This window comes from Telopea speciosissima, chromosome 3 (genome assembly GCF_018873765.1).
Source record: "Telopea speciosissima isolate NSW1024214 ecotype Mountain lineage chromosome 3, Tspe_v1, whole genome shotgun sequence".
Taxonomy (NCBI): Eukaryota; Viridiplantae; Streptophyta; class Magnoliopsida; order Proteales; family Proteaceae; genus Telopea; species Telopea speciosissima.
The window spans coordinates 54130345-54158276 of NC_057918.1; the positions used below are offsets into that span (position 1 = coordinate 54130345).

A 27932-nucleotide genomic window follows, 5' to 3' on the forward strand; every position below is an offset into this window, starting at 1 on the left:
CAAAAAAAAAAAAAAAAAATCTCACTAGCTCCTGCAAAGGATCTGAGATGGGACGCTTCAACCTTAAAACAAACTCAGCAGTAAATTCTACAGCAGAAAATCTGAGCTGGAACTTTCAGCCAAGTGAACTAATACTTTAAAGATGTCTGGAAAGGTTACATTCAACACATCAAATGTATTGCAAAATAAAGAAATAAATTATAATGACAGACCGAAATAGCAGTCCGACAAAGACCGTTAAAGAGAAAGAGGACTCGACCTATTTCTTCAAGTTCAGCATTTGGTGAAATGGAAATGCTGTATTTACTGGATCTTATACCTATGGTCATAGAGTGGACCATAAGTTCATATTTCTATCTGCTCCAGTTTATGCCCTATTTTTTGGTCTATCACACTGTTTACAAAACCATATCAATAAATCATAGATTTTTGGAATAAACCTTCGCTAAGACATTAAAAAATCTCAACAAAAATGGGAGAAAAGGAAAATAAGAGAAGCAACTAGGTGGTCTGCTTCTATATGTGAATAGGCTTATCATAAGTCGCCATGCACGCTTCCTTCAAGGCCTCACTCATTGTTGGATGAGCATGGCATGTTCGTGCAATGTCTTCACTAGCTGCCCCATACTGCAAGGCAAGAACCGCCTCATGGATAAGCTCACCAGCATTGGGTGACATGATGTGAACTCCCAATATCTTGTCCGTCTCCTTTTCTGCCAGTATTTTTACCACCCCTTCAGCATCATCAATTGCCTTGGCCCTGCTGTTTGCAAGAAAAGGGAACTTGCCCACACGGTACTCAACCCCAAGTGCCTTCACCTGCTCCTCAGTCTTTCCAACAGATGCCACCTCTGGGTGTGTGTACACCACCCCTGGTACCATATCATAGTCCACATGGCCTTCCTTACCTGCTATGAACTCAACACAGGCCACTCCATCCTCTTCTGCCTTGTGGGCAAGCATGGGCCCTGGAATAACATCCCCAATGGCAAATACACCTGGAACATTTGTCGCGAACCGCTCATCAACTGTTATTCGGCCTACCTTATCCGTATTGACACCAATCTTGTCCAGCCCAAGCCCAGCTGTGAATGGAACTCTACCAGCGGAAACAAGAACAACATCAGCTTCAAGAGTATTCTGCTCGCCACCAGCCGCTGGTTCAAGAGTCAGCTTTACACCTTCCCCAGAAGTGTCAACCCCAATCACCTTGGTCTTAAGCATGAACTTCATTCCTTGCTTCTCCAGCGCACGCTGGAATTGTTTTCTGACCTCACCATCCATGGTTGGGACAATGTCTGGAGCAAATTCAACAACAGTAACTTCAGACCCAAGCCGGCCCCAAACTGAACCCATCTCGAGGCCAATGTAGCCTGCTCCAATGACAACAAGTTTCTTAGGGATCTCTGACAAATAAAGAGCTCCAGTTGATGATACAATCTTCTTCTCATCAATGGTGACGCCTGGGAGGGATTTGACATCAGAGCCAGTTGCAATTATCAAATTCTTGCCTTTGACAATTGTACTTCCACCATCAAGGGTGTCGACAGAGACTTCAGAAGGGGAAATGAATTTTCCATTGCCTTTGACATAGTTTACCTTATTTTTTTTTAAGAGCCCTTCAATACCTCGTGTCAGATTAGCAACAGCTTTATCTTTCTGGGCCATCATGGCAGGCAAATCAACCTCAACAGAAGAGAACTTCACACCATGGCTGGGAAAGGCGTGCTTGGCTTCATGGTACATGTGGGAGGAGTGAAGAAGTGCCTGATCAAAGGAGGGAGAAATAAAATATGAATAAGTAATTAACTCAATAGAAGGCAACCGGAAAAAAAAAATTCTACCATGAAAATGTGGTAGAGAGGAGAAAGGCTAAGTTGCAATCTTTGCCTGTACAACCAACTTAATTCCAAAAGAACTAGAGACTGAAAAGAAGGGCGGTACCCAGGGCACGAGGCTCCCGCCACTGCAGGGTCTGGGGAGGGTCACAATGTATGCAGCCTTACTTATCCCCGCTTCGCGGAGAGGCTGTTTCCCGACTCAAACCCGCGACCACTACGTCGCAATGGAGCAACCTTACCATTGCACCAAAGCCCATCCTCAAAATTAGAGAATCAATAACAAAAAATAAATAAATAAAACCTTTTCTAGTTATGTTTCTATAAGATCATATCACAGACTATTCTATGACATTTAGATGGAAAATTCTTCCCCATAAACTTCAGGAGAAAAAAATAGGCATTATTTCAGTTAGCCATGGTTTACCAAATCATTAACATGAACCACGCAAATACCTCTTTACTGAATAAGAAATAGATGAATATTACAGCAACCTATACTAGGATTCATCCTTTATTTCTACCTGTCCTCATTTTGATATTCAGATAAAGAAAAGAAGAAAAAAATACCTTTATAAAAGACAAACATAAGAGATATTGGGTGCCTATGAGTTTACCCACACCAATTCAATAGTCACAGCAAGCACCCCTCCGGAGCTATTACATGTATAACTCTAAATTTGACAATCGTAAGAGACCAAGAACGTAACTTTTATTCTCTGGATCCTTTGAAGGTAATCAGCAACATTCATCTTCAATCACAATAATGTTTAATAAACACTAAACTTGTGTTAGGAGTAAGGGAAAGCCGTGAATAGGGAGCTAGCGTCAGCTCCTATTCACGACTCCTCTAATGAGGGGTATTTTTGTCTATGGGTTTTTATTGTTTACCCTATTTAATTTATGGTATTAGGGAGCAGTCACTTTAACGGCTGCAGTCCCAATTGTGCAGTTCTTCTTTCTCCTTCTCCTCTCTTCTTCTTCACTTAAATCTAATATGGTATCAGAGCTAGGACTGTAGGAGTCAATCTAACATCCTCGAACCTTCTCCATTCGCTTCGTTTGGATCAAAACAAGGTTGCAACTTTGGAGACCTAACGCTTTGAGGATTTTCGTGATCTTACTGTGAAGGGGATGCAGCACCCTATGCTGCAACTTTGTGGAACTGTTCGAGACTAGTTCATGTCTACATAAAAGAACTAGGTCTCAATTTTTGGTATGTATGAAGGTTGAGATCGATTCAGGTGCTGTTTTGCGATTTGGAGACTGATATTGTTTTTTTTTTCTGAATCGATTTATTGGAGGGTATTTATTTTGCTGGCTGGTGTATTGATTTCACTACCAAAATCAATTCCAGAATTTTTCGTGGTTGATTGAAGCTCTTATCTTCTTGCTGGCTGGTGTTTGTTGGTTGTGAGTGATTGAAGATCATATCACCCTGCTGTCCTACAGTTACAGAACTGTTTGCAATTTCAGAAGTGCTTGCTGTCCTCTGTCTGAGACTGCTCTATGAATTTCAGAAGTGTTTGCAAGTTGAGAAGTGCTTGCTGTCCTCTGTCCGAGACTGCTCTGTGAAGATTCAAGGTGTTTAGTTAAGCATGGGTGATGCAAAGACGACTGTGACTGAACTGTCCTCCTCTTCTCATCGCATTACCGAAAGGAAACTTGAAGGGATTTCTAATTTTCAGCAATGGAAAAAGGTGGTTCGATTGGCCTTGACGGGGCGTGATCAACAAGATCATCTCACAAAGCCAAAGCCTGAAGGAGACACGACATGGGATACAGTGGATGCACAAATATTGAGTCAGATGTTGAACTCAATGGATAATCAGATTGCAGACCTGGTTACTCACATTGACATAGTAAAGATTTATGGGAATACTTGAATGTCCTCTATTCTGGGAAGGACAACTTGTCTCGGATTTATGACCTGTCCCAAGCATTTTATAAAGTGGATCAGAAGACTGAGTGTAACCCAATATTTTGCGGAATTCAAGCGACTATATGAGGAGCTGAATTCCATTCTTCCTCTCACGTCTGATGTGAAGGAGATGCAGCAACAGCGAGAACAGCTGGCTGTTGTGGTATTTTTGGGTGGACTTCGAAAAGAATTTGAGCCAGTACGGTCTCAAATTCTTGGTGGGGATAAAGTCACCACGCTTCCAGAAGCTTTTTCTCGCCTTTTACGGGTTTCTCGTGAGAACAGCCAAGACTCCACCCATGGTAATGAGAGTTCCGCACTTGCAGCCTTTCCCAACCGTGGGCCTAGTGGTGGGACAGGTACGGGCAGCAGTGGTGGTGGCCGTGGTCGTGGGTCAGGGAACAGTAAAGCACCCACATCCGGTACTTCAGAGACTTCAGGACAGGTGCGCACTTGTCATCATTGTGGCAGAGCTGGTCACATTCAGCGCTTTTGTTGGAAGCTTCATGGTAAACCACCTCAGTTTGAGAATTCAGCCAACAGTGATCCGGTGGTTACTCCTCCTTCCAAGCCTGAGGGTAAAACAGTGACTATGTCTGATGAAGATTATGAGCGATTTACTCAATTTCAGAATTCTCAGTCATCTCAGTTCTCCACTGCTACCCTAGTTCAGCCAGGTAATGCTATTGCATGCCTATCATCTACTTCTCGTCCCTGGATCATTGATTCAGGTGCTTCGGACCATATGACTGGAGCATCAGGTATTTTTTCTTCATTTCGTGAATCTTCTTCCAATATTGTGTTAGCCGATGGGTCTCTTGCTAAAGTTCGGGGTACAGGCACTGTGCAAGCTACCCCCTCTTTGTCGTTGTCCTCCGTTTCTTACTTGCCCAAATTTCCTTTTAATTTATTATCTGTTCGAAAATTTACCAAAGCTAACAATTGTTCTGTTACCTTTTTTCCTGATTATTGTGAGTTTCAGGATCTCCAGTCGAGGAAGACGATTGGTAGAGATCGCGTATCTGGGGAACTGTATCTTCTTGACGACGCATCCACTGTGGCGTGTTCGAGTGTGGCACTTCCTCATCAAATTCATTGTCATTTGGGTCATCCTTCCTTGCAGAGTTTGAAGATTTTAGATAGTCGATTTCAGTCCTTGTCTAGTTTACAGTGTGAGTCTTGTCAGTTTGGGAAACTTCACCGTGTAAGTTATCCCCTCGAGTCAATAACAGGGCTGTCCAACCCTTTTCTTTAGTTCATTCTGATGTGTGGGGTCCGTGTCCTGTTACTTCTGTGCTGGGTTTTCGTTACTTTGTCACTTTTGTAGATGACTTTTCCAGAGTTACCTGGATTTATTTAATGAAAGATCGTTCTGAATTGTTTTCCATTTTTTGTACTTTTGTGCTTGAAATTCATAATCAATTTACTACTTCTTTGAAAGTTCTTCGCAGTGACAATGCAAAAGAATATTTTTCTGCTCCCTTTAATGAGTTTATGGTTCAGCATGGGATCATTCATCAGTCCTCCTGTGCGGATACACCCCAACAAAATGGTGTAGCCGAGAGGAAGAACAGACATCTGATGGAAGTTACTCGATCTCTTTTATTTGAGATGAAAGTGGCTAAAATTTTTTGGGCTGATGCTGTTTTGGCTGCGTGTTATCTTATTAACCACATGCCTTCTTCTGTTTTGGGTGGTGGTATTCCATATTCTTTGTTGTTCCCTTCCCTTCCATTGTTTGTCTTACCACCCCGTGTTTTTGGGTGTGTTTGTTTTATTCGGGATCATCGTCCTGGTCGCTCTAAGTTGGATCCTAGAGCTCTTAAATGTCTTTTCGTGGGGTATTCTAAAACCCAAAAGGGTCACCGTTGTTATTTGTTTGATTTAAGGAAGTTCTTTGTTACCGCTGATGTCTCCTTTGAATCTACTCCATCTGTTGCATCCTCGCTGCCTGCTTCAGAGTTGGACGATGATCTCCCACTTTATGTTGTCGATACATCTTCTACTGTGCAGGATCCATTGCCTCATGTGCCACCTCCCACACAACCACTGGCTGTTTTTCGCCGTTGCCCACCCGATGAGCCAACACATCGCATTACACCCATGGAGAGATACAGTACCCAGGCAACACCATCTCCCACGTCCTCCTCGCCTTCAGATCCCCCTCCAGGTAATTCCTCCTCGGCTACTATACCTCCTCTTTCTGATCTTGATGTTCCTATTGCTACCCGTAAGGGGGTTCGGAGTTGTACCCAACACCCTATTAATCGTTGTGTCCTATGCTCATTTGTCCTCTTCTTTTGTTGCTTGTTTGTCTGCTATTGACAGTTATCCTATTCCTAAGTCGGTGGTAGAGGCCTTGGCTCACCCTCGATGGCGGGTTGCCATGACTGAGTTATCTGCTCTGAAGGACAATCAGACATGGGATCTAGTTTCTTTACCCTCTAGTAAGTCTGCTATTGGTTGCCGCTGGATCTTTGTGGTGAAGGTTAATCCTGATGGGTCTGTGGCTCGGTTGAAGGCCTGTCTTGTTGCTAAAGGCTATGCCCAGGTTTATGGTGTGGACTATCTGGATACTTTCTCTTCGGTTGCAAAACTTACTTCTGTCCGCATTTTGATTTCATTGGCTGCTATACATCATTGGCCGTTATTTCAGCTCGACGTCAAGAATGCATTCTTGCATGGGGACTTTCTTGAGGAGGTGTATATGGAGCAACCTCCTGGTTTTGTTGCTCAGGGGGAGTCTAGTAAGGTGTGTAAGTTGAGGAAATCTTTGTATGGGCTGAAACAGTCATCGAGAGCATGGTTTGGCCGTTTTACAGATGTTGTGTTGGAATTTGGTTTGACTCGGTCTGAGAGTGATCACTCAGTGTTTTTCAGGCAGTCAGATGTAGGAAGGATATTTTTGGTAGTTTATGTAGATGATATTGTTATCACAGGGGATGACTCTTGGCATTGAGGACTTGAAGACATATTTGGGACAGCAATTCCGGACTAAGGACCTGGGGACAAGTATTTCTTGGGTATTGAGGTAGCTCAATCAAGGAAAGGGATTTCGCTCTCACGGCGAAAGTATGTGCTTGATTTACTTTCAGAGACAGGATTACTGGGATCTAGGCCTTTGGATACTCCTATGGATCCGAATGTGAAACTTATGGCAGAGGATGGGGATGTTCTGGATGATCCAGAGAAGTATCGAAGGCTTGTAGGGAAACTCAACTATTTTGCTGTGACTAGACTTGACATCTCTTTCCTGTCAGTGTGCTGAGTCAATTTATGTCCGCCCCTCGGACAGCTTATTGGGAGGCAGTTATAAGGGTGTTGCGATATATTAAGAAGGATCCAGGGCGTGGTCTCTTATACTCTAATCATGGTTATAGAACGATTGATGGATTTACTGATGCGGATTGGGCAGGATCTCCTATTGATCGAAAGTCTACTTCGGGCTATTGTGTCTTTGTTGGAGGGAACCTAGTTTCATGGAAGAGCAAGAAACAGACTGTAGGAGCTCGATCTAGTGCAGAGTCGGAGTATCGGGCTATGGCTCATGGCACTTGTGAACTAATGTGGATTAGACAGTTGATGACTGAACTTGGATTTGGTGATGATTCTCCTATGCTGTTGTGGTGTGAGAATCAGGCGGCTATTCATCTTTCTGAGAATCATGTGTTTCATGAGAGAACGAAACACATTGAGGTTGATTGTCATTTTGTTCGTGAGAAGCTGCAGCAAGGGATTATTTCTCCTCGTCATATTCGCACTGGGGAGCAGCTTGCTGATTTGATCACCAAGCCTTTGGGAAGTATGAGAGTAAATTATATTTGTACCAAGTTGGGCATGATTAACATCTATGCTCCAGCTTGAGGGGGAGTGTTAGGAGTAAGGGGGAGCCATGAATAGGGAGCTAGCGTCAACTCCTATTCACGACTCCTCTAATGAGGGGTATTTTTGTCTATGGGTTTTTATTGTTTACCCTATTTAATTTATGGTATTAGGGAGCAGTCACTTTAACGGCTGTAGTCCCAATTGTGCAGTTCTTCTTTCTCCTTCTCCTCTCTTCTTCTTTCTTCTTCTTCTTCTTCACTTAATAATAATAACATACCTCAGTAAGGTAAGGATATGTTACTCTATGGATGGTTATTTCACTTTGCACACTTCATAGAGATTCTGATGTCAGAATTCATTTATTAGTTGTCTGGACTCTGGAGTAGAAACATTTATGTTGCTATAGTAATTATATGTAAGTTGCACCTCGACTCTCTGACATAACATAAAGATGTTATTTTCCAAAACAGGAGGTATAAAAACTCTCTGCCCCACGAAAACAGTCCTTCCCATTTTTGGCTGTCCTAAATTCTTTGTCAATGTCTCAAATCAAGTAATGAGTTTTTGTTAAGATTATTAATTTTCCCCCTTGCATTGATTACCACATTCATTTATTGCCCAATTTGAACACAATTTAAATAAGTAATGGGAGTGCAATATGGAGAAATGAGAGTTTTTTAAGGTTACAGCCACTTAATGTAAACTAAGTACGAGCCAGAAAAATCCAGTGAGAAACTAGCATTAACAGGATAAAGCTGGAGCATGATCAACTCCATTGGATGTGGTTTGATCTTTTATTTTGGGCCATTGATTTGTAAATTTGTAACTTGAATGTATTGTAATAGGGAAAATATCATCCCCCTCCCCTCTAAATGTCCAAAATATCAACCCGGTACCCAAGTTTGGAATAATGATAATGCCCTCCCCTACTTTTGAAAGATTCTATCAAACGTACCTTAAGTGGCTAACGGTGTTAAAACAGCAGTTCAAAAGACGATATTACCCTTTAATTGGCTAACCTCATACTTTTTTTTTCCTCCTTCTGGTTTTCTAACTTTTTTTTCTTTCAACACAGATCTCCTCTTCTCCTCTCTGCGTTTCTTCTTCTTCTTCTTCCGCCAGCACCACCACATCGCCACCACTGCTGCCGCCGATCCTCTTCCACCGCCAGCACCACCTCTAGCACCACCACCACCACCACCACCACTGCCGCTGCCGATCCTCTTTCACCGCCAGCACCACCTCTAGCACCACCACCACCGCCGAAAGACAAAACAGATCAGATAAACCCTAGATCTAGATTGTAAAAACAAATGACCTGATTAGTGAAAACGATGAGATCTGAACCACCATTAGGGCCCCAATCAAGAGCCCTCTCAGTGCCCCACCAGTACTCCTGAAGGGTCTCACCCTTCCACGGGAAAACAACAGCACTGTCACGAGCGATGGCGGCAGCGGCATGGTCCTGTGTAGAGAAAATGTTGCAGGAGCACCAACGAACCTCAGCATCCAGAGCAGTTAGGGTTTCGATGAGAACGGCAGTTTGAATGGTCATGTAAAGAGAACCAGTGACCCTAGCTCCTTTAAAGGGTTGCGCAGAGCCGAATTCGGCTCTGCAAGACATCAAACCAGGCATCTCGACCTCGGCGAGCTCGATCTCAAGGCGACCGAAATTGGTTCTTAAGAAGGGGATTAAGTTTGAAGCATGTTCTACTTCACGGTCTTCACCAAAGACTTGCCCAACACAATGATTTGTGTCTTCAGATTGGCTTCATCATCTTCTTCTTCTTCTTCTTTATTTGTGCGGTAACCTTTTAGTTTCTGAGTGGTGGCTGTAATTCTTGTTGTGTTACTTTCTTCGCAGTGGACTTAATTGGCCTTAATTCTCCCTAGTCTAATCTTCATATTTGATAATCCAAATTGAACTGGGAGAACTCAATTAGAACCATGTTGCTAAAGATTTCCGCCATGAACAGAAATAGCAACAGAGCTTAAAAATAACCTTACCAGATCCCTCTGGTGGAACAAAATTATTCACAGAAGGAGCCTATGCAGAGTTTTCTTCAACGATAAATCATATATTATTTCTTTTCTTAAAATCAGAATTCTCATCCAAGCTGATGAGGTCTTCTCTGCAACGAGCGGAACCATTGCCATTACTTCAAAGCAAAAAAAGAAAAAAAAAAAAAAAAAAAATAGATCTGAAGCACACAAGAGTTCCGATTTCCAATTGCTTACTTTCTAAGCTGCCGGGTTCGTGGTGGGCAGATGGGTTAGGTCATTGGTTGGAGGAGGAGGAGGAGGAGGAGGAGAAGAAGAAGGTTAATCTGGGGTTTTAGAAAAATTGGAAATGCCCACGTCATCACTTAATGTCATTTTTTAACGATTAGGGTAAGGTTGATAGAATCTTTCAAAAGTAGGGGAGGGTATTATCATTATTCAAAACTTGGGTACCGGGTTGATATTATGGATACTTTAGAGGGGAGGGGGATGATATTTCCCCATTGTAATAATGTAGGCTATATATGTAATATCCCTCATGTTTGTGGTGAATATTTTATATTTATATTTGAAGATTATTAATATTTTAATGAAATGTGATTATATTATTAATATTTGGATAATGTAGTTTTGTATTACCATTTCATTGATAAATGTGCTATGTTATGGTTCAGTGGCATGATAGTAATTTTGGGTATTATTTATATGAGATAAGATTTGCATTTGAATGACCAATGTATGGATTACCATACTACAATATTATATACTAACATGCATTATAATATTTTATACCATGATAATATGAGGAATGTTATTTCATTATTCTATATTTGATTCCTACCATTTATGGGATTATAATGTGATTAATATACTACTATTGTCTAATGTATAAAATATGGATGATATTTATATTAGCACATATATGAATAGTATATATATAATGTGGGTAGTTGGAATATCGTATGGTAACCCATGGTTCAATTTAAGTGAAATGAATTCAACCCTTTGAGTTGGTTCAAAGGTGGTTCACATTGGTTCAATTTAAGTCACACTAGGTACATGTGGCTAATAGGAAAGAGGTTGGTGAAGTTGCATGGATGTCTATTGGGCCAAACTTTAGTGGGAGAACAGTTTGGGGACCTATTCACCATGGGCAAACTTAGAAATTACTATGGGGATTTGAAATATTACGAAAGGAGCCATTACCTTGGGCCAGCTTAGTTAGATGGTTAGTTATTAGTTAATTTAGTTATTATGTTCATTAGTGGCTTAATTAGAGATTAGTGATTTGTCTATATGAAGGGTCCCTTAGGATTAAGCTGGAGACTTCTCTGCAACTTAGAACTTAGAAGAGAAGAAGAAGAAGAAGAAGAAGAAGAAGAAGAAGAAGGAAGGGAGAAGAGATTCACCTTGCATGTTGTTGGAACTGTTAGAAACTGAAAGGAACAACTAGAGAGGGGCTGATATTGGAGGTCTGGAGCTTTAGATCATTGATTTGAAGTTTGAGTTAGGATTTTGAATTTCTGGAATCAAGGATTTAAGAGTTTTAATCACAGCACCCGAGTTAGACAGAAGGAAGAAGAATCTCAGTGTTCAATGTTAGCCTTTCTTGTTCTCTTTTGATTTATTTGGTGTTCTGTGTCTATGTTTTTATGCAAGTTATTATAGACTTAGAGACATCTTTTAGAGGTGATTGAACCCCATTAAGATAGTGGTTTGAGTTGGGGTTTGAATCCGTTTTAGATTCACCTTGAACAGATGAAGGAAACTCCATGCAAATCTGGAAATTCCTGACTGGCAGATTGACCCGTGCAGTCCGGGGGGCATATCTCCCTCATTTGGAATGCAAATAACCTGATTCCAGCGGCATTTGAAAGTAGATTCACGTAGCTTCCATTTATGTAGAAATAGGATTTGTCCATTTCTGCTCGGAAATTGGCCAAAAACCCATCGAAAGATTAGAGTCGTCGCAATCGGCTGGGAACCAGCGAGTCCGGCTAGGAATCTAGTAGCACTGGAACCAAAACCTGATTCAGGTGTTGTAAACAGAAGACATCCGGAATGGTAACCGGCGAGTCCGGTATGCAATCCGGTTGGTAACTGGCGAGTCCGGTAAACCCTGTTTTTGACTGTTTTGCCTGTTTTGAAGGGCTGAACCTCATAGACTTTAGGGATTTGACTTCTTTAAGGCCTATGACACTTATTTGGTGATGTTTTCGCATTAGGTAGTGAGTGGCACGACGTCCCCAATTGTTCAACCATTGACTTTCATTCTTGAATCGCAAGAAAGTGAGGTGAGGAATCTATAGTGTAACTCAAAACCATATTGCACAAACAAGGAAGCATGACAGTGTACCGCCAGCTGTGCATTCCAGTTGGCTTATCTCTCTCAATTGGGATCCATTGGAGGTGGGCCCAAGCTCCCTTGAATCACCCTGGGTTCCCTCTTCAGGTAGTATCGACCTCCTGTTCAACTATGGTCTGTTGTGTGTGTGTGCAACTTCAAAATCGTGATGTCCTACAATGCTGCAAGTTGCCAGAATAATAACTGTTTGCTGGATATACACATTGTATTGGACCTGTTTGAGGGGTATTCTTTGCTGAAGAATATTGTTTCAACATTCTGGGTTGTTTTAGAATGGATTTATACCTTGATACATGCCGTATTCAAGAGTTATGGTGTTTCTTGCAAGCTGTGATTCTTTGTTGGTGATTGAAACTCCTATTTGTGTGTTGGGAAGAGACTTATTGGATAAAATACCTGGTGTGGGTATCCAGTCATGACAGAGAACTCAATAGTTATGACATGGCGGTTTCCGAGGTGATGTTGGGACCTGCATTGGCATTCCCCTAGACAAGACACCTGGCGGTATCCGAGGTGGTCGACAAGGGGGAGCCAGGGCTCACAATGTGTTGGCTGCCACTGGGTTCATGAGGCCCACTTCTGGACCACAGATGGACAGTCACTCCCTCCTACAAGGTGGCATTGCAGCTTTCAGACGAGTTATGATATAGTTGGGCAGTTCTTCTCTCACAATTACACCGTCCCTTAGTCAGGTAGTTCAGCCTCTGCCCTATGCCTCCACTTCCGCACCTTCCCCATCTAGGGTAATTGATTCCGGCGCTACCGATCACATGACCGGTATGCCTCAGTTTTATGATTCCTATTCTATTTACTCTGATAGAGATAAAGTTAAAGTGACTGATGGTTCCCTTTCTTTTATCTCTGGTAAAGGTGGTGTTCATGTTACTTCCTCCATACCCTTGATTCTGTTCTTTATGTCCCAAATTTTGCTACTAACCTTCTCTCAGTGGGTAATTTAACCAAGTCTTTAAACTACTGTATTACCTTCTTTCTTTCTCACTATTTGTTTCAGGATTTGGTGACAAAGAGGATTATTGGCAATGAACGTGGGGAGAATGGGCTCTACCTTCTTGATCCCGGACCATCTGTTTTGAAGGAAGCGCAATCATCTGTTTGTTTCATATTGTAATACTTTGGCATCAGCGCTTGGGACATCCCTCCTTTTCTGTTATGAAAAAACAATTGCCCCACCTGTTTTCTTCTGTTTCTAGTTCTCATACATCTTACTGTGAACCATGTTTATTTGCCAAACATTGTCAGTCTAATTATCCTTCTCTAGGTCATCAGTATACTACTCCTTTCCATATTTTCCATATTGATGTTTAGGGACCTTCCCCCACCACTTCCTTGTTTGGCTACCGATATTTTGTCTCTTTTGTTGATGATTACTCTTGTACCATTTGAGTATTCCTATTGAAACCAAAAAAAAAATGATTTGTACGAGGCCTTTAAAAATTTCTACCATATGGTGTGCACCCAATTTGACAAAGGTCAAGATTGTCCGATCCGATTAAGGGGCGAGCACATGTATGGGGGACTCCAAAACTTTTTCACTGATAATGGTATTCAAGGTTCTAAATCTCGGTATAGTAAATGTAATAGGGATAATTACTTTTATGTATGTTATGTTAGTAGAAGGGCAGTCCTATACTTTCCTTTCCTTAATGTAAATAAATAGAGATAGAAGAGAGGAATCGAACTCTCATCTCATCTCACTGCACCGCAACATCTTCTCCTTCCATCTCCATCTTCATCTTTATCTTCTTCTTCTCCTTCTTATCCTCTTTACTTGTATTACCGCTGCAATACATCGAACTCAAACCACCAAAATTTCACAAAATATTCGGTTACAGAAAAGATCAAAATGAAACTGGGTGCAACTCTATAGGAATGCAGGGTAAATTTCAGTTTCAACTCAATTTTGACTTGACTCGGTTTTGATACGAAATAGTTCATATGAAAATACTGTTTCGATCATTCGTGAGTTTCAAGTGGTTTCTCCAATTAGAGTGGGAAAACTCCAACCAAAAAAAAAACCAAGAATTGGTATTTTTGGCCATATGGCCCATATCACCTCTATTTCTTGATGGAACAAAGTGTTATGTTCTACTACAAGGCACTATAGTAGCGATTTTTTGCATTTGTGTAAGATCAAACTTAAAGGTAATACCCTTTTTTCCCAAAGGTTTCGAGCCTTCCAAAAACTCTATGGTACTGACATAGAGTTGGAGGAACGGTTCCGTAGAGGTGTTTTAACTTTGGTTGTATACTACTATACTTGTAATACTACTTCAAAGAATTATACAATTGTACTTGTAACACTTTGACATCGTGTAATATTAAATTGTTTTTCTTCATTCCTAATGCATATTTTAGTTCTTTTCGTTGAATTTTGCACTCTCTAATACCCAAATTATGTGCAAAATAGGTTATATTTGAGAAAGTATAGAACAGGGTATGGCGTATACTACCAACCTAGGGTACGAAATCAAACTACCATTTTGCATGGATGTTTTTTCAAACTAAAGTTTCCAATATGTTTAGAAATGCTTACTTAAAGTCAGATAAAAATTTTGACTATTTGAACACCGAAATGGCCAAACAAAACATAGAGAGTTTCAGTTGAAATTTCAAGTTTCAACTGAGGGTAAAAACCTAGGTTCCAGGTTTCGGTTGAAATTTTGCAGTTTCGGAAAAATTTCGACAATATTTATTGTTACAGTATCGTTTTCAAAATGAGACAATCCTTTTATATAAACTGCATAGCGTCAAACGAAATGGGTCGAAATTCGATTCATTTCGTTGGTTTCTCTGGTTTTGTCTCTAAGGTTTCTGGAAACTTTATTTTTTGTGATTTTTTCACTCCCTTGCAAGCGTGGAATAGTTTGTTGGGCAGTAGTGAAACGCATCAAAAGTGACAATTTGCTGCATTTGTGGAAGTTTTGTGCAAGATTCAAAATTGAAGGAATATTACTTTTCTAAAAATGAATTTTTGCTAAAAAAAATATAGGATAAATACTTGGTGGCTAGCCTTTAATTTTTGAGTACATTACATAGCCCTCCCCTGGACTATGGCCCGATTGCAACCCCCTCCCCTGTGTATTGGAAACTTACACCCGTACCCCTGAAGGCTGACAGTTTTAGTCAGATGTTAGTTGTGAAATGTAAAAGAGCATTTTACCCACGCCATCGATCAAATGGAAACCAATGTGTGTGGATGAAACCAGACAGGGTTGCCTTGATCATATACCTGTCATCATTTTCTTCCATTGATAACCTGCAAAAACCACAGTTGCAGGAGATGGCGCCACTCATGATCTGAGTTTGATGACGACAATGAAGAAAATCAAGAGAGATAAGCAGTACCGACTCTGAGAAGCATTCATCTTTTTTTTCTCTCTTTCTCTCTTTCTCTCTTTCATCTTCTTAAAGTCTAAAGATTAACTTTGGCAGTTGCAGTCTAAGTGCTAATCTCTTAATGGGTTCTGTACTCGATCTTTTTCTCTAACAAATGAAGAGGGTTATACCCACCCCTCTACCTGTTTTGTTTCTCCCATCAAATCTGATGCCTGGATTTTACATCGGAGACTTAAAAATCTTGACGATATCATCTTTGAAAGCCCTCAACCCTTCCTCCCTAAGCATCCTCACCACACAATCCCTTACTCCACCATAAGGGCTGTCCGCAACTGCAACCTGTGCTTCACAACATCCATAGGGGTGAGAACGGCATCGCTAACACCAGACGCCGCGTGGACTAGAGGGTGATCCGAAGTGTTGTGGAATATCTTTGAAATATTCAGGGGGTATTTGTAATTTTCAGAACTTACCCTTCTTCAACCTCACGATAGTTTCTTCAAAAGGGGGAAAAACCCAGATTGAGTTTGATGAGAACTCCTCACTCATAACTCATAAGACCATGATTTTGTCAGAGATTTCAACATGAGAATCCCTACTGTTAGTCCCTTTGAATGCATGTAAATAACCAACCCAAACAGTAGCTGAAGGAAGAAATTTGAAGTCTGAAATCTACCCAGGCAGTGGCATAGAGGTCAGACTTGATTGCTGAAATCAATCTAATCAACACGGAAGGAATTGGGTAACCATATCCTAAGGTTTGGGTCACCCATGGAAGGAGAACCCTCAACCAAAGTTTCAGCCAAATCAGATAGAACGTGAGGGAGATTGATTAATCTGAATAGGGCTGCAACTACCGCTCAGGACAGGAATAAACAATAATCGCATAACAAAAAGAAAGTGCAAACGCAGAGAAGAAGAAGAGATTCCTTACCGTAGCATGTGCTTTTGCCTCTGTGATCAGCTCCGTTTCGTTAGTTTTCACTTTAATGAACGGTTCTTACTCGCAGGTCGTGGGGGAGGTGAGGTGCTTGCTCTCAGGTCGCCGGAGAGAGAGAGGTTCAGAAGGAGATGAGCTTTCAATCGGACTCATAGTCAAGTGGAGGGTTTCTCTTGTTTCAATGAAAGGGTAAAAACGTAAACTCACATCTACGGAAGGGTATTTTGGCCATTTAAGAATTTAGTCCCTACTGACGTCATCACTTAACGGACTCATACTAACGGACTGGGGCTGCTTGTAAGACTTTTTAAAATTGAAGGGAGGTTCTAGTCAAGTTTTGAATTGAAGGGAAGGGGTTGCAATTGGGCCATAGTTCAGGGAAGGCTATGTAATTTACTCTTAATTTTTTATATTTAAGACACCATAGACCGATCTATGACTTCACATAAGCTGATTTAATTTTATGTTTTTAAATAATTTAAAAAATTTTATGGGAACAAAAATTGATTTTCTTGCAACAAATTTGAAAGGGAAAATTACGAAAACCCTCCTGTAGTATGAAAAATTACGCTTACTTCCCTCCAAAGGGGATGTAAACCTAATTTTTTCAAACTACAAGGGGTTTTTGTAATTTTCCCAATTTGAAAAAAAAAAATAGGGTTAATACTTACTGGTTGGAACTCATTTATATATGTTAGACACTGTTGGCTAATCTACGGCCTCATGGACTCCTTTTTCTGGTCCTAAAATTAAATATATTAATTTTAATTTTTTTTGAAAAATTTCATAAAATTAAGAAAATAGGGGGAAATTCTGTTTTTATTAGAAAAAATGTTTAAAATTTATCAAAGTATTGTTGTTGTATTTACAACTAAGGATGATGATTAATGTCTCGTTCCATAATTATTTTTAATAAATTAGGGTATTATTATTTTAAAAATTATAAAACTTAGTTTTAATTAGGAAAAAAATTAGGAAATAGCTATATTATTGTTTTAGGAGTTTTAAATAATGTAGAATAGTTACTAATGTATGCATTTTTTTAATGCAACGGTATAAGAAGATTACACAATGGCTAACAGTGGAGACATAGCATGGAAGTATGGCGTACGAATAGGAAATGACAAGAAAAAATCACAATGTGATTACTGTTTTGGCAAGATGATCAATTCAGGGGAGCCACTAGACTGAAGTAGCACCTGGCTGATGGCTACACGAATATGGCGAAATGCATGAAGGGAGGGAGACAGAGAAGATTAGAGAAGCAAAGGGCAAGGGAGGAGTTTAATGAGGCACTGCTAGAGAGACACCCACCAGCAGCAGGGGCAGACTCTGATGACTTTAATAGTGATTATATGCCTACTGATGTGGAGACAAGCAGAGAGGAGACAGATAAACAGGCTCAGGCAGCGAGCCGAGTGACACATAAAATGGAGCAAGTTAGGGCTACAAAGATGGGGAAAGGAGTTGGTTCTTCTAGCTTTAGAGTAGCTGCACCAGGGGTAGGGGAGGAGGAAGAATCAGAGGTAAGTGGAGTTGCCTTTCTGAAAATCAGAGTGTAAGTGCAGCCCCAGCACCAGTAATAGATGATGTTGATGATCCCATTAAGGTCCTTCAGCAAGGACTCATGATGCCAAATAGAGAAAGCTAAAGCATGTCTGGTCTAATTAGAAAGGTAAAGTGGGTGACGCCATCTCAAGGTGCTTCTTTTATCATAGCATCCCAGCAAATGCCTCTGAGGGACCATACTACCAGAGCATGCAAGAGACTCTGGGGAAGGCTGGCCCAGGACTGAAGGGGCCCTCAGCATATGAACTGATGAATGTTTATTTGCCCTAAAAAAAAGGAGCTGGAGTACATTAATACACTTAAGGGAACATGGGAAAACTATGGAGTAACTGTGAATGTGTAATGGTTGGAGTAGACCCACTAGACAGTCCATCATCAACTTTATGGTCTATTGTAATGGTAGGGTTGTGTTCCTAAAGTCTGTGGATGCATCCCAGAAGAAGGATGCAAAATACATATATAAGTTGCTAAAGGAGGTGATACATGAGGTGGGGGTACAGAACATTGTCCAAGTGGTGACGGACAACGGAGGCAACTTCAAAAGGTTGGGGAAAGAATGATGCACAAAAACAGGTACAACCTATTTGGACTCCATGCAGCCCACTGCATTGACCTTATGGTAAAGATCATGGGGAAGAGATCCTTAGTATAGGGTATGGACTAGAGAGCAAGACAAGTAACCACATATGTCTACAACCATGGATGGACATGCTTTACAGATGTTGAGGGACAAGTGCGGTGAAGATTTGGTGAAGCCTAGCATTACTTGATTCGCTACCAACTACATTGCCCTGAAGAGCTTTGAGGCAAAGATGGTTGGTCTAAGGTCCATGTTTGCTTCAAAGGATTGGTTTAGTTGGAGGGAGTTGGTTTGACCCCAAGGTAGGGCCTGAAGAAGGTCGTTCTTATACTAGAGCCAATGGTAAAGGTATTGAGGATGGTCGACCTTGAGAAGAAGACCTTGCCATACTTCTACACAGCCATTGAGATGATGAAGGATCATATACAAGCAGCGATACCAAATGTGGTAGGGCAATACCTGATGTTATTGAGCTAGGAGAAACACTTGACATATCCACTTCATAAGCTACCTAAGTCAATTTACGTTCCATTTACATCTTCTTGAGCATTGACAAGTTCTTTATATCATTCGTAGCATATTATCTCAATCCCAAGTACCAATACAAGTGTCAACTTGGGATGGACCAATCACTGATAGATGCTATGAAAGATGTGGTGGCCAAGTTGGAGCCAAATCCAACTATATAGTCCAAATGCAATAATGAGGAAAGACTTGTAGTTTGTTAAGTATTTATAAAAATAATAAAAAAAGTAATTACTCGATTTAGTATAATGCGAACATTACCAATGCTTGAAATGAGTAGATAAAGAACTTCAAGGATGCACTTGGGACTTTCAGTCATGCAGCTGTAAAGTCTGGTCAAGAAAGCACAACTCCTGGTATGCCCACTAATTATTTCTCTTGGTTCTATTCATATAAATATGGACCAAATACAATCACTTGACATGAAATTCTTAATACTCTAATGCAGGTGAATGGTAGGTGCTATATGGGAGTGATGCACCTAACTTGAGGAAGATAGCAATAAAGATGCTCTCCAAAACATGTTCCGCTTCTGGATGTGAGCACAATTGGAAGTACATTCTATTGACCAAAAAACAAAAAAAAACTGGAGTACATTCTCACTTATCCACTCCAAGTGGAGAAACCGATTGGGTCATGCATAGTTGAAAAAGTTGGTGTATGTGCACTATAATAGGAGACTAAGATACAACACATACACATGGCCATGGAAAATGATAAAGAATTAATCAAGCTTAGCAACATTTTTCAGGTGGAGTCAGATGAGGAGGAGGATCCCCTTTATGGGTGGGTAATGGATCAAGGTGACCCTTTCATGGATCGATCTGGGGGTATGCTCGTCCCCGAGATTGCTAGTCAGATGGGTGCTGATGTCGACAAATTTATGGCGTCTCGAGAGGGCAGAGTTCATTCATAGACACCCTGACCTTTTAAGTCACGGCCTAGAGGGGATGATGATGACATCGACTGATCACATTCTAGCGGCCACAAATCAGTATTGAGGTCTGAAAAATGTTTGAGCAATGTTTGAAAAACAAAGAAAGTGGACACAACAAGAGGCATTGGAAAACCAAGACGAAAACCCCCCACACAGCAGACTTTATGGATGATATGGGCTACTGAATTTAACAGGTGGCACATCCATGGAATTCCCGATTTATCAAATGGTCGAAGTACCAAATCATCATCTAATTTGGTAGAGAAGTATGGGGCATGTTGGCAAGGCTTCTAGGATGAGGGTGAGTTGGAAACGGTTTCCCTAATAATATTATATCGTAGTTTCTCATGAACCACTTCTCAATTACCATTTAGACAAAGAGTCAAAAGATGCATGGTTAGGACAACCATCTCTAAAGCCTAACATACTGCTAAATGAGATATCTTTCAGAGTAGCAAAAGCTGGAGCATTCATATAACCTGACAGTCCTGACCCAATAAATTCATACACATATCCTCAATGCTCTGTGTAGAAAACCTAGGACCTGTAACTAGTAACTTGAGAGAGAAGAGAAGATGGTAGAAGAATTGATTGTAATGCTTGAATTATTTAATTGATAGGTAAGCCCCTCTATTATAAATAGAGGGGAAATTACAAATAGACTAAACTAGGCGATGTGGGACTAAAACCCACATTGCCGACTGTACCTAATAACATAATAAATAAACTAACCCCAAAAGGACCAGAATACCCCCACGGTATTCTGGATTACATATTCCAACACTCCCCCTCAAGCTGGATTATACAAATAAGTAAAGAAAGAAGATCCAACTTGAACTAAAGAAAAAAGAACTCCAAATAATGCTAACACTCCCCCTCAAGTTGGCGCATACAAGGTACTAATGCCCAACTTGAACAAAATGGGAAAAAACTAAGGTGCAGCAGAATCCAGCTTGACATATGAATGCAACTCCTAAATAAACCTTTAAGAACTTGAAAAAATAGATCTTCAAAACTTGGACATACATGATCAGCAAACCGGTACTGGAATGTCTTCCAAAAAAGGCAGCTTTCAACGATCTTCAATAGCTATCCAGTGATGAATCTCAAATTGTCATAGTGACATAGAATCTTGAAGGCGGTAGAGCTTCTTCAACCATTGACGGTGGCAGGGGTATTGTAGTAGCGGCAGCATATCACGTACCCAACAAGGAATAAATTCCTCAAATAAAAGCAGCGGCAAACAAGAACCAGATCTAAAATTGGCCAGAAAAAAGAGCTGTTCCCAATAATAACCTTGATCGATCTCCAAGGAATTTTCAAACAGAACAGCAATCGATTCCAAAAAAAAAACACACTATAGAAAATGGATCTCCGAAAAATCGGATCTGAACCTGAGCAAATCAAATCAGCAACTCAATGTATGAAACCCTAGTTCTTCTTCTTCTTCGATGAACTAGGGTTTCTTTCTAAAAAGAAGGAACCCTAAACGACTCTCAAAACGGCAATCTCGGAGAGAATCAGTCACTGGTTGCCTAGCTCTGATACCATGTAGAAAACCTAGGACCTGTAACCAGTAACTTGAGAGAGAAGAGAAGATGGAAGAAGAATTGATTGTAATGCTTGAATTATTTAATTGATAGGTAAGCCCCTCTATTATAAATAGAGGGGAAATTACAAATAGACTAAACTAGGCGATGTGGGACTAAAACCCACATTGCCGACTGTACCTAATAACATAATAAATAAACTAACCCCAAAAGGACCAGAATACCCCCACGGTATTCTGGATTACATATTCCAACACTCTGTTTCTGTGAATGGCACTAATGCAAGATATTTCTGCAACAACAGTAGATTATGAAGAGGATATTCAATGTCCACATGCCTTTTTGTTCTTAACATACAAGCTCTAACTGGTAGAATTGATGAAAAAGTGTCAGATGGTCCTCTGAAACTTCATAAACGGTGAGTTAAATCTATGATTCTCTGTCTAAGTTCCACAGATGACTTCTTCCTCTTCTTCCACAGCAATGTTGGACAGCTAATGCCTTTTATAAAGTTCCACAAGAGTTGTAAATTCTTGTAGGTCTGAAAATTTATGAAGAGAAAGCCAGAAACTTGTTCAAAGAAGCTGACAAGACATCAGATCAATATAAGGATTGCTTTAACTTTGTGGGTACATTCCTTCCCATCAAGTATTTGGGATATGATCAGTCTTATCTAAGCTTACGTGCAAAAACAGCATTTGGGGAGGGATAAGGAATCTGTCATGGACTCGGGACGGAAAGTATTCTCATGTGTGAGCTGGCTCTAACTCGTAGCATGTCTAGTACAGCATCCAAGAATTCCAGGGTCCTGGAGATCATTATATTTATCCTTTCCTAGAAGGTCAACAAGACTATACAGAAGCTTTGCATCAGATTTTCCTGAGCAGGTGGTGAGCCAAGGATGAAAACCCACCTGTTCTGGGCAGACACAGATCTAGAAAAGAAAAAGGATTGGCTCTTACTGGTCTAGGAATTAAACAAAGCTCCTCCATAGAAAAAAGGGTTGGTTCTGATCCCTTAGTGATGTAAATCTGCTGTCTAAAATCAGCAGTAGTGTAGGTATAGGGTAGGTGTAGGGTTTTCCCCTACACCAGCATAAATCGTGGGATTAGGTTAGAGTTTGTTTAGTCTTTTATTTGAATTTGTCATCCTAATTGGATTCCTAGTTTAACTTTGAATCCTAATTAGGAGTCCTAATTCTATTTTGAGTCCTAGTCTCTATTTTGTTGGGAATCCTAGTTTTTTCTATTCAGCCATGAGGCTATAAATATGTAAGAGCTCTTGAGAGCCCCCATGACTGAATGAATAAGAATTTGTTGTGTGTAATTGGAAGCCTAATGAGAGGTTGTGAGCATAGTTCGAGAACTCGCGAGATCTCGTTTTTTTGTGAGGTCAAGTTGAGTTGGTATACGAGTTCTCAAATTACATTTTCTTGGTCGAGATCTCGGGTAACTTGAGATCTCGGATCTCGGGTCGACCCTGATCTCAACCCATCTACTTCTTTAAAAGTCATCTAACTCGACAGATCTCAATATTTCTCGATCGAGTTCTGTCCAAAAGCTATTTTCTTCCCCATTTGAAGGCTGTGACTCATTTTACCTCTAGATTTCAAGTTGTAAGTTATAACTTACGGGAGAGTTGACTCAGCTACACATTTGAAGGATTCAGCTACACATCTTCAAGATTCATCTCAAATTCTATATGCTTGCTATGGAGCACTATATGCAACAGTGCAGCAACACTATGTCATGGGAAGACTATGTGGCAGTACTGGGGACTGAATACTTGATTCAAACTCAGTTTATGTGATGATAGTTGTAACTTGTAACATCGTTAAACAGTTTGATGTATTACTTTAATATTTCTAATGCTTATTTAAGTTGTTTAGCTATTAATTGAATGTTTTGCTTGCTTTCTATTACTAAATTATGTGTAGAGTAGGGTATTTTAGTACGTCGTCGCCTACCAACTTAAGGTCCGAAGTAAAACTCCTATTTGGACTTTGTTTTTGCAAAATCTGATAATACTATTGTATTTAAATGGCCTAAAATAGGCTGAATACCAAGTTTCAGACCCAAACTAGGTCTAAAACCCACCGAGTTGAGGTTTCGAGTTGAAAAAAAAAAAATGCACCAACTCGAACGAGACCTTGAGATCGGTTTTTCCCAGGGTCGAGTTCTGAGTTTTAGTACCTTGGTTGTGAGAGCCGTCCCCTTATCTCCTTTCCCAATTCCATCTCTTCTCCATTCTTCTTCTCTTTCTTCTTCAAAGTACTGTTCACGGGTACTGTTCACTCTATTTTGGTGGACTGCTAATTGTTACTTCTCTGCTGGTGCTGCTATCTTGTGACTGCAACAAACTGCTGCTGGAGAACTCTTTGAAGACCTGAGCCAACTCTTAATCATCTTCAAGGACTGCTGCTGTTACACATCTCCCTTAGAAGGCTGCTGCTCACCTGTGATCTCAGATTCTATTACAACTTTGGAGGTTCAACTCTCTGCAACTTCTGATCTCCATCTTCAAGAGATCAGAATTCTTTGATCTTTGGAATTACACCTGCTGGACATTATCTTCTCAATCTGATCCAATTTTTCCAATCGAGTGGTGACTGGTTTGTCTGAAATCCTAAGTTTCTATTTTCATTCTTCTACTTTCAATTCTGTGATTTCACCATAACATTACATCAGACCATCAAAATCCACCCAAACTTGGACCAAATCTCCTTCACACCTATTGGGAAACTCGATCTTGGTTATAGCCCCAACAGACAACCCTAAACCCTAAATTCCATCATTATTCTCTTTCCGGAAACCCAGAAACCTAAACCTAAGGCACCGCTTGATAACCTTACCTGGTGTTTCTGTTCTGGAAATGTGCTGGGAAACACCAAAACATTTTTTTGTTTCCCAGCATAGTTTTTTTCATTTTCTTTGCTGAGAAACTGTCTTTTAACCGCTTGGTAAACCTGTTCTGGAGCTTGAAGATGACTCCATTGTCGTACGCAGTGTTACTCCGACAAAAAGAGCCGATCCAACTGGATTCAATGGAATTGATGGTCTCCTAAGCCGGAGCTTATCTGCTACATCTAAGATTCGCCGGAAATTTCCGTGGCTGAGGTCTATGTCATCGCGAACGCGAACATCATCGTCAGAGCTGGACGAGCTCACGATCTCTGCAATGGGAACAGAGCATGCCAAGAACGAGAAGGTGAGAAAACCCATTTGTATTCGATTCAGTTCTTTTTAATCTTTTTCTCTCTTTTTTTTCCTGGTTTCTTCTCATTGATTGAGGATTAGAGAACTGAAACCCCATTCCTTCATCGCAGTTTTATTGGCCGAAAACAGTGATGAGGAAATGGCTAAATATAAAGAGCAGAGCCGATGAGTTTCATTCCGATTATGCCAACAAAGGTAAGTTTTGATTTTGGTTTCGATTTCCAATCACGTTATGGTTTCTGAAGATTTCTTCTAAAGAGATTCTTATTTCTGGGTTTTCTGCTTCTACGAACTGCAGCAGCGACTTTGGGTACAAGTGACCGGAGGAGGAGCCCATAATAGAGAGTGACCGGGAGAGATGAGCAAGAGAGAAGTTGCGGGTTGCATAAAAAAACACCAGATTCACACAGAGAGAGTGACCGAGAGAAAGCGAGATGACAGAGAGAGTGAGAGATAGCGAGAGAGAAGAGGTACCTTGTGAGAGTTGCAGGTTGCCGGAGAAACTTCTCCCTTCAGGTTGTCGAGCCAGAGAGTGACACAGCGAGAGAGCGAGAGAGTGAAACTAGAGAGCTTCGCCGCGAGAGAGCGAGAGAGTGAAAGCAGTGAAAGCAGTGAAAGAGGTTTTGGGGGTTTTTGGTTGATCGATTTATCGGGAACAAGTGTTTAAAGTTGTGCTCAGCAATGACAGAACATGTCCTACATGGTTCTGTCAAAAGTCTTCTGAGAAGCATAAATTTCAATTTATCCACTAGAGAACAATTTCTAGGGAACAATGTTTATCAAGCACTTTTTAGGTGTTTTTGTGTTTCTCAAAATAAAAAAACACCAGAAACAGTTTCTGGGAAGGTTATCAAGCGGTGCCTAAATCGCTGCAATTCAATTCCAGCACACTTTTCCCCCCATTAAAACTTAACGTAACCTTCACTGATAGACTCCCCTACATCAACTTAGCCTAACCCTACCATCAAACCCTAGGTTCCATTAAACCCTAACTCTAATTTGACCAAAAATCGCAATTTTGACCTACCCGATTTACCAGTTCATAGCAAATCCTGGTTACCGGCTCCTAGTTGGATTATCTACCAATCTAGGACAACATCATTTAGAAAACGCGAAAAAAATATTTTGTAAGGTAAATGACCAAGCACTATTAATAAAACAATCATAATTTCTAGCAAACCAATATGCCTTGTAGAAATTCAGAGTGTTAAGGAGAAAAGGCTCATGCAAAATGTAGTTAGCAATGGTAAGGACAAATTTTACTTGGAATTATCTGTGGAACACAAAATAGATTTTTACATAAATAGCTGTTGGTTTCAGTTTGATTCAGTCTTACCTAATAATGCTCAACTGGCTTTTATTTTCAGAATGAAGAATGACACCTTCCCCCATGTAACACTTCAGTTTGGAATCCAAGTCCCTATCTACAGTAGTAACTTTTGATGTTTTTATTAATCATTAATCACTATTTTTTCCTTTTAATTGAAAGAAGAATTTCTGTTTTAAGTAACAGAAAAGTTACATTGTTAAAAACCAAATCTGCAGGCATAGCTTTGTACCTGGCTTTCTACAAAAGGAAGATAACATCAATGTTACCTGGGAACTGGATACAACCTGGGTACACCACTCACTTATTGGATGTGAACATAGGTACAGCTCATGTTTTGAATTGTCTAGGTAACATAGTATTACAGTCACTTTAAATCATCTCATAAGTAGAAGAACCATCAATCAGTTCAGATGTTTTCTCAGGACAGCAATAACTGAGTTCATACAAAAGTTCCATATTAATACACCATTTATATATTTATCTGAATTGCAGCTTTACCAAAATATGTCGACCAACAAATTTGAGTAACAAACTAGAACCAGAGTGGGAGGATGAGATGATGAATTAAATGCCACTATCTACTATATGATTAAGCGAACAAATCAGATTAGTCTTATAAATCATTTAAGCTACAAAGGTAAATGTTCGCAAGAATAACTATCAGGCAATAGAAAATCAGATATTTGTAGTAGGATTTAACCAACAGTATCTGTCCCGTAGATGCTGAAAATCCTATAATTCACTCCTCATCAACAATCATCAATTGTGACCAGAGAAGAAACCAAAAAAATAAAAGTCTAAAAATGTTTACTCAAACATTAAATCCCCACAATAGTACCCATAATTAAAATCGCCGAACTGAAAGATGAACCTAATTCGATTGCAAAATCGACTACAAATATGTACCATACCTTACATCTCTAACTGACGGGATGAAGGATAGAGGGAATCAAGATACCTTGGATGGGATGCAACCGACGTTGAGGCAAGTCCCACCGAGAGTCCCACGCTTCTCGACACAGGTGGTCTTGAGACCTAACTGAGCGGCTTTAATGGCAGCGACGTAGCCACCAGGGCCACCGCCGATCACAACGACATCATTGTCTTCGTATCCAGAGGAAGAGAAGCTTCTGGAGAAGGAAGACAAAGAGAGAGAGTATCTCAGAGCATCTGAGGAGTTAAAGATGTTTCTTGACAGGAGAAAAGCCTTTCGCCTAGCAAAGCTCGCCATGGCCATTCTTTCAACCTCTAAATTCTCTGGTTTCAGTCTTTTCCTCTGTTTTGAGAGAAGGGTGGGGAAGAAGATGGAGAAAAAGTGAAGGTATTCGTCACAGAATACAGATTTGTGCTCTGTTCATATGATAACCGTCAGATTGGAATAAGTCAATTTGATGTTTTTCAACGTTCTACCAGATCAAATGGATCTACACTTGTCCTGAGTATATTTATTAAAATTGGGTTTAAAAAGTCGTAATCCGAATTTTTTTTTCTTTCCTTCTTTGTCAACTTTTATTTATTTACCTTTTTTTTTTGAATTTTTTTTGTTTTGAGATTAGTAGTTAGGCACTAACCTTCAAACCAAAAACCCCAATCTTCTTCGCCGGTTCTCTTCGAAAAATCATGGGTTTTCATCGATTTTTCCCCTTCAATTTGTTTTTATTCTTTACAAACCGTGTCTGAGACAGTCTATAAAGAACGTTCTTTTAATGAATATTTCCTCCGGTTCGTTTTGAAAGCAAAAAAATGAATCGGTAATCCAAACTCATTTTCATGTTTTTTTGTTCTCAAAGAACGGAAGAATGGCAAAAAACGGCGTTCGGACCGTTACCAAACATAGCCTAATAACACCCGTTCTTGACTAAAAACGTTCTTTGGCGTTTCTGATCTGGAACAGCATTCTGAGACCAAAAATGACCGTTTGGTAACGGTCTCAAGAACGCCATTCATAACGAAAATGGTGTTTGGTATAATCTGTTCTT

The 27932-nt window shown here is 40.3% G+C and overlaps 1 protein-coding gene across 2 annotated transcripts; it reads right to left on the minus strand.

Annotated features, from left to right (window-relative positions):
* Nucleotides 1-284: 284 nt before the first annotated feature.
* On the minus strand, nucleotides 285-27242 carry LOC122654392 (dihydrolipoyl dehydrogenase 1, mitochondrial-like). Of its 2 annotated transcripts, XR_006331901.1 has the most exons (3): nucleotides 26912-27242; nucleotides 454-1767; nucleotides 285-412 (listed from the first exon to the last, which is right to left on the minus strand). XR_006331901.1 is itself a non-coding variant. In XM_043848464.1 (2 exons), exons 1-2 carry the CDS (start codon nucleotides 27188-27190, stop codon nucleotides 517-519), a joined length of 1530 nt encoding a protein of 509 aa, XP_043704399.1. In that variant the 5' UTR covers nucleotides 27191-27242; the 3' UTR covers nucleotides 285-516. The 2 variants fall into 2 exon arrangements, 1 of the variants encoding a protein (XP_043704399.1); XM_043848464.1 differs by having other exon boundaries at nucleotides 285-1767.
* Between the last annotated feature and the right edge of the window lie 690 nt (nucleotides 27243-27932).

Excerpts from the sequence above, each read along its gene's own strand:
- LOC122654392 (XM_043848464.1), bottom strand. The coding sequence starts at position 27,190 with ATGGCCATGGCGAGCTTTGCTAGGCGAAAGGCTTTTCTCCTGTCAAGA. Across the intron at positions 1,768-26,911 it reads TCGGTTGCATCCCATCCAAG|GCACTTCTTCACTCCTCCCA; the intron begins GTATCTTGATTC and ends TCCTTTGATCAG.